The sequence below is a fragment of the Galeopterus variegatus genome, unplaced genomic scaffold (genome assembly GCF_000696425.1).
Source record: "Galeopterus variegatus unplaced genomic scaffold, G_variegatus-3.0.2 Scaffold19312, whole genome shotgun sequence".
In the NCBI taxonomy this organism is placed as follows: domain Eukaryota; kingdom Metazoa; phylum Chordata; class Mammalia; order Dermoptera; family Cynocephalidae; genus Galeopterus; species Galeopterus variegatus.
The window spans coordinates 1424-8898 of NW_007745423.1; the positions used below are offsets into that span (position 1 = coordinate 1424).

General features: G+C 31.9%; 1 protein-coding gene across 1 annotated transcript; it reads left to right on the top strand.

Annotated features, from left to right (window-relative positions):
- Window positions 1–4571: 4571 nt before the first annotated feature.
- Window positions 4572–5711, top strand: LOC103583050 (olfactory receptor 8J3-like). Its single transcript, XM_008564468.1, has 2 exons — window positions 4572–5230; window positions 5480–5711. Exons 1-2 carry the CDS (start codon window positions 4572–4574, stop codon window positions 5709–5711), a joined length of 891 nt encoding a protein of 296 aa, XP_008562690.1.
- The last annotated feature ends 1764 nt before the right edge of the window (window positions 5712–7475 follow it).

A 7475-nucleotide genomic window follows, 5' to 3' on the forward strand; every position in this document is an offset into this window, starting at 1 on the left:
AATTTCCAGGTGTCACATTGAGCAGAAAGGCATTAGACTTCCTTGGAGTCAGAGTGTATAGAGTAGGTATCCAGTAGAGATCTCAGATGTACAATCTACTTTAGACCCATTCAAAAGCTTGAAAACAGGTCTCAAATAGAGCCAACACTGATTGTTGTATAAAACATTTAACATTCTTTTAGGCAAACAAATCAAAACAAATCACAAAACTTATTAACATACCATTCATCATATTCACCACACCCTCACAAATACTAGACATATAAGAAAGCCGAAACTTGTGACTCTATCAAGGAGTTAATTAAAATAAATTCTGAGATGAAAGTGATGATAGAATTAGCAGTCAAAGACTTTAAACAACTATTATAAATATGTTTAATATACCCAATGATGTAACAAAAACATTAACATTTTGAGGAATAAATGAAAGATTCAAAAACCAAGAAACACTTAACCGAGATAAAAAGACAATATTATATGTAGACAAATATTTATTACATAAGATTAACAGCAGATTATACACTGGAGAAAAAAGTAAAATAACTTAAATACCAATAGAGACTACTCAAAATGAAGCCAGAGGGAAAGCAAAATACTGAAAAAATATCATGAAAATAGTTTCAAGTGATTGTCTGAACAATAACAAGCTAACTACTTTTGTTCAATTTTCAGTCTAAGTTGAACTAGGAGTCTATATAGGGCAGAAAAAAAAACATGAAAGGAAGGTTGGCCTATTTTAAATAAATTTCTTCACAAATTTATTTCAAAAATAATATCAGATATATACAGGACTAAAATAACTCCAAGTAGAGTAAACAGCAAGGAAATTATGCTAAATTTCTGAAAAGCAGAGAGAAAGAGAAATCCTTAACAACAGCCAGAAGTAGAAATATATTATATTCAGATATAGAAATGATTTACAACAAATTTCTTGGCAGGAAAAAAACACAAGTCATAAGACATTCTGTTATGTCAATCCATAAATACATACCTGACAAATTGTATATCCAGCCAAAATATCCTTCATAAGTAGATGTTGTATTACCAAATACTATGGAATCATTTTCTAAGAAGCCATTCTTTCATTTACTCTTAAATTGTGTGTGTGTGTTATACCTAATATTTGCATAATATTGTATAACAGAAATGCTGACAAAGGCATATTTATTATGTAAGTATTCAGTGATATTGCATAACTTATTTATTCACTTAGTCTGATGAATGAAATACTTTGAAAGTTCCTAATGAAACATTCTGAGAATATTCAACAAATATCCAAGGCACTTTCCCTCTGGTAATTATGTGCAATTTGTTCATCCTTGGATCAGATTAAAACTTCAACCAAATGAGTCTCAAGGGGGTAGAAAACACTTAAATCTCTTCTGTAACAATCTGTGAGGATAAAACTGTAGGAAGCCAAGGCAGATCTGATGAATGAAATACTTTGAAATTTCCTAATGAAACGTTCTGAGAATATTCAACAAATATCCAAGGCACATTCCCTCTGGTAATTATGTGCAATTTGTTCATCCTTTGATCAGATTGAAACTTCAACACAATGAGTCTCAAGGGGGTAGAAAACACTTAAATCTCTTCTGTAACAATCTGTGAGGATAAAACTGTAGGAAGCCAAGGCAGATTCTCCATTCAGGTAGGTAGAAAATTAGTCTTTGAAAATTTGTGAGGGCATAAAGTTTAAGTTGGATTATCACCAAAGACATTGAAGAGTCCTTTACTCTGCAAAACTCTTTCTTCCTCTGTATAATAGTCTTCTGTCATCAATAGGATTACTGTGCAGGACAAACGTGACATACAGTACCCAATACTCTGAGTTGTTCATTATTTATACCACCTTAGTTTTCAAATTACTGCTTCAGTTATCTATTTTTACAAAGGTCTTGTCTATTGTTTTTTACCTGGTGTCTTTCCTGTCCCATTCTTTGTGGAGAGGTGGCATGTGATAGTGTTTATGAGACCATATTCTGAGTGCAGAATGACTTTTTGGGACTTCTGACTCCACCTCTTATAAAGTGAGGGAACTTTGTTAAGTTATCCAACTCTTTGTGCCTCAGTTTCCTTGAATCTAAATGATATAGTCCTACTATCTACTTCCTTGTGTAGACCATATGAGTTAATATATGTAAATTGCTTAAAAAATTGCCAGGCAAACAGTAAGTTCCTGGTTGTTCTCGATATTCATTTGTATTTTTTCTTTCTGCTGGGCTTCTTCTCATAAATAATAATGGCCAGTTTATTTTTGTACAGAAGAAGTTTGTATGATCGGGGATCATGAGCAGTAGTCATTCAACAGGCAAAAGGGACAGATGTGGCAAATGCCACATTTCTAACACAGAATAGCATTTTCAAGAAATTCACTCTTACCTGAAATGCTGGAGTGTTCTCCTGGGATTGATGAGATAACTGATTTCATTCATCTCAACCTTTAGTTTTCAATTCACATGTCACTCTCTCAGAAAGGCCTTCCCTTAATGTCGCATGTGAAACTACTCTCCTAAGTTATCCTAATGTATCTTCTTTATAAATTTACTTATTGTGCTTATCAAGTCTTCATTTATCTTGTTTGCCTGTTTTTTTTTTAGCAGATGTTTGTCTCTTCCCTATCACTGGAATAGCAAGCTCATGAGGTGAGAGACAAATAATTCACCTGGAGTTTGAACATTCCCTGGCAAAGGATATAAATTCAATAAGTATGTGGTAAATAAGATTATTCAATAAAACCAAGAGAAAAAATGATGATTTGTTTCAGAAACAAATTGATATCAGATATCCAGCAATACTAGGGGTCATTTTGGTCATATTTCTCTTATTCATTTTATATGTGACTTTATTCTATTTGCTCAGGATGGAATAATTTTCTATTTATTTTCTATTCTCTCTTTTTTTAGAAGAGAAAATGTCAACAATTCTTGGGTTTTAAAATTCAGACATTTATGATGATACAATCTGTACTCTCTAGAACATAACTCCAATTTTTAGATGAGGGATTATGACAGTAATTTGAGGGCCAGTTGCCCACCACTGGGAATATCAATTATGACTACAAGGTACTATAATTGGATTTGTTATGGGCCGGTGATCATCTTTAAAATAAGCAGCTCTAGGAAAATATTCATCCATATTAAAGTAGCATGAAATTCTATAGCAAATATGTATATGAATTATGCTTATTGTAGAAACTCTATAGAATATCAATTTTTATTATTACAAATATGAACAATATAAAAATGTATAAAAAATTAATAAAAAAGACAAACTAAAATTAAGAGCAGATATCTTTTATATGATATAAAATTAATATTTTATACTTTGTTAGTAAAAATTATGAATAAAAATAAAAATACAATGAAAAAATATGAGGAATTGTACAAAATTTGGGGACAAGACAAAATGGAATAATGAGAGTGAAGTGATAGGAAGTAGTATCCAGTAAAGCGTAACATCAAGTAATTATGACGGAACTATCGATTGTCACAGTCGAGGGATTCTAATAGTTAGGGCAGGCAAGTAATCCTCAAAATGAGCAATTCTAAGAAAATATTCAGTCATATTAAAAGAATGTAGAATTCCATAGCAAATATATTAATTTTAATTATTGTAGAAACTCTATAAAACATGGATTTTTATTATTATTACAATAATAAAAATATGAAAAATGTAAAAAAGGATCAATAGAAAAGATAAAATAAAATAAAAGCAGATATATTTTGTAAGATATAAAATATTATACAATTTTATAAATAAAATTATGATTAAACGGAGAATGCAATAGAAAACATATAGCAATTTACAAACTTGTGAGGCAAGAAGAAAAAAAGTGAGAGGAAAAAGGCAGGAAATAGTAAACTTTAGATCCAGTAACCATAATGTCAAGGAATTTAAAATAATAAAATTTTCACTGATATCTTTTAAAGCTGAAAAGAGAATCAGTAACCTGAAAAATAGATCTGAGGACATATTTTTGTGTATTTTTGTTTCAGTTAATAAAATGGAAAATGAGAAAACAAAACTTAACAGACATGGATGGTAGAATGTGGAAGTTAAATGTGCATCTAATATACATTATTAAAAATAAAGTGTAAAGAAACTGGTCAGGATAGTGCCTGGAATCATTTATTCTTAAGAAAACACAGGAAAAAGAAATGAAATTGAAAGGAGCCATTTATTATTTGTGGAAATTTGACTACTCAATTCTTTCTCACATTCAATGCAAAAGACAAAAGTTATAAATTGTGGCTTCAAATGTTTACAAGCTAAGAACATATTTATAATTTAATAAGATTGTGAGAAAGTAATCTCTCAAATGTCATCTGATGCTGGACCATCTATTTAATTTACCATACCTGTTTTTCTATCTCACAAACAATTGCAAATTTGTTTATTAGACTTAGAACCTTGAGTTTAATAACTGAGCTACTTTAATATGTAAGTCAAGGATACCTCACCCAAGGAATCACCCTTGTCATCTAATGAGAGTCCAAGAAAGTAATTCTTTAAAGTTTGTAACTACTTCTCCCTTTGTTCCTCAGACAGATGAATTTTCAAACTCCTGCATGGCTTCCAGAAATTTCACTGGGGTCACTGAGTTCATTCTCACAGGTGTCTCAGACTGTCCAGAGCTCCAGATTCCCCTCTTCCTCGTCTTTCTGGTGATCTATGGCCTGACTGTGACAGGGAACCTGGGAATCATCACCCTCACCGGTGTTGACTCTCGACTTCAAACCCCCATGTATTTTTTCCTTCGACAATTGGCTGTCATCAATCTCGGCAACGCTACTGTCATTGCCCCTAAAATGCTGACCAATTTATTAGTAAAGAAGAAAACCATCTCATATTATGAATGTGCCACCCAATTTGGAGAGTTCTTGTTTTTCATTGTAGCTGAGGTTACAATGCTTGCTGTGATGGCCTATGACCGCTATGTAGCCATTTGTAATCCCCTGCTTTACACGTTGGTGGTATCTTGGCAGATCTGCCTTCTGCTGGTATTCCTCACATACCTCTATGGCTTTTCCACAGCTATTGTGGTTTCACCTTGTGTATTCTCCATGTCTTACTGGTCTTCCAATGTAATCAATCATTTCTACTGTGATAATGTGCCTCTGTTAGCATTGTCTTGCTCTGACACTTACATTCCAGAAACAAAAGTTTTTATATCTGCAGCTACAAATTTGGTTTCTTCCCTGATTATAGTTCTAGTATCCTATCTCANTGTCTCAGAGACTTTGGCATGTGTTGGTGGGCATTCCTTACCTCTACAGTGCCTTTCAGTCGCTGATGTTCGCTATTAAGATCTTTACATTGACCATCTGTGGCTCTAACGTTGGTCATTTCTACTGTGATGATGTTCTTTTGCCACCTATGCTTTGTCCAAATGAATGAGAACTAGAATTGTTGATCATCCTATTTTCAGACTTTAATTTGATCTCCTCTCTCCTGGTAGTACTAGGTCCTATATGCTGATTTTGTTATGTATATGTGAAATGCATTCTGTAGAGGACAGAGCAAAAGCTTTCTCTACATGTGGTTCTCACCTAACAGTGGTGGCTGTGTTCTATGGATCTCTATTCACATATTCACAACCTGAATCCACCCACTACTTTGATACTGATAACATGGCTTTTGTGTTTTACACTTTCATGTTTTCCACAGGGTCTTCAAAAACTGAGGCAAACTTTGTACTTATTGTTTAATATAGAATGTTGTTTTAATAAAGTTTGGTAAAGGCAATGTCACTTGACAGTATTTCTAATAGGTATAATTACATTCTTTTTCAGCTGCACAGCAAAGACTCATCAAAGCACACAGAAAAATACATTGTTTTTCTTCTATTTACCCAAATTATCCCTTATAATAGGGTAAATCAAAAAGTTTGTGGAAAAAAATAACTAAAATATAAAAGAAAATTCCATGAACTTTTAAAATTACCCTTATATTTTAGTTCTCAATTACATGTCACTGCATCTCAACCATTTTTTTCTTCTGATATACTTTCTTACGTGATTCCATAGGAACTTATATTCTCCCAATGGGAACACATATTAAGCTGTACTTTAGTAAACTATGTGTCTGTTTTGCATTTTTTTTTCCAGAATGGCTGTTTTCTCAATTTCATTTTCATTGTATTTCCTGAACGTAAAGCAACAGTGTAACTAAGTGAATTTCCTGTGGACAGCATATATTTGGATCATGTGATTTGTTTTGTTTTGTTTTGTTTAATTCATTCTGTCAATCTCTGCATTTTATTTGGAGAATTTAACCCATTTACATTTATAATAATATTAGACAATGGAGAACATACTTCTAGCACTTTGTTATTTGTTTCCTAAGTATAGTATATTTTTTCTGTTTCTGCTCATCTTTTTTTCCATTACAAGATCCTCTTGAATTTGTATCTGGACTCTGATTTATGAATGTCTACATTGAATGTCCACAATGTTGTTTAAAAATGGCCAGAAATTATAAGCTGAACAATTTCCAGGTGTCACATTGAGCAGAAAGGCATTAGACTTCCTTGGAGTCAGAGTGTATAGTCCTTGTTCAATATCTAGGTATCCAGTAGAGATCTCAGATGTACAATCTACTTTAGACCCATTCAAAAGCTTGAAAACAGGTCTTAAATAGAGCCAATACTGATTGTTGTATAAAACATTTAACATTCTTTTAGGCAAACCAATCAAAACAAATCACAGAACTTATTAACATACCATTCACCATATTCAACACACCCTCACAAATATTAGACATATATATAAGAAAGCCGAAACTTGTGACTCTGTCAAGGAGTTAATTAAAATAAATTCTGAGATGAAAGTGATGATAGAATTAGCAGTCAAGGACTTTAAACAACTATTATAAATATGTTTAATATACCCAATGATGTAACAAAAACATTAACATTTTGAGGAATAAATGAAAGATTCAAAAACCAAGAAACACTTAACAGAGATAAAAAGACAATATTATATGTAGACAAATATTTATTACATAAAATTAACAGCAGATTATACACTGGAGAAAAAAAAGTAAAATAACTTAAACAAATACCAATAGAGACTACTCAAAATGAAGCCAGAGGGAAAGCAAAATACTGAAAAAAAATCATGAAAATAGTTTCAAGTGATTGTCTGAACAATAACAAGCTAACTAACTTTTGTTCAATTTTCAGTCTAAGTTGAACTAGGAGACTATATAGGGCAGAAAAAAAAATGAAAGGAAGGTTGGCCTATTTTAAATAAATTTCTTCACAAATTTATTTCAAAAATAATATCAGATATATACAGGACTAAAATAACTCCAAGTAGAGTAAACAGCAAGGAAATTGTGCTAAATTTCTGAAAAGCAGAGAGAAAGAGAAATCCTTAACAACAGCCAGAAGTAGAAATATATTATAATCAGATACAGAAATTATTTACAACAAATTTCTTGGCAGGAAAAAAACACACGTCATAAGACAT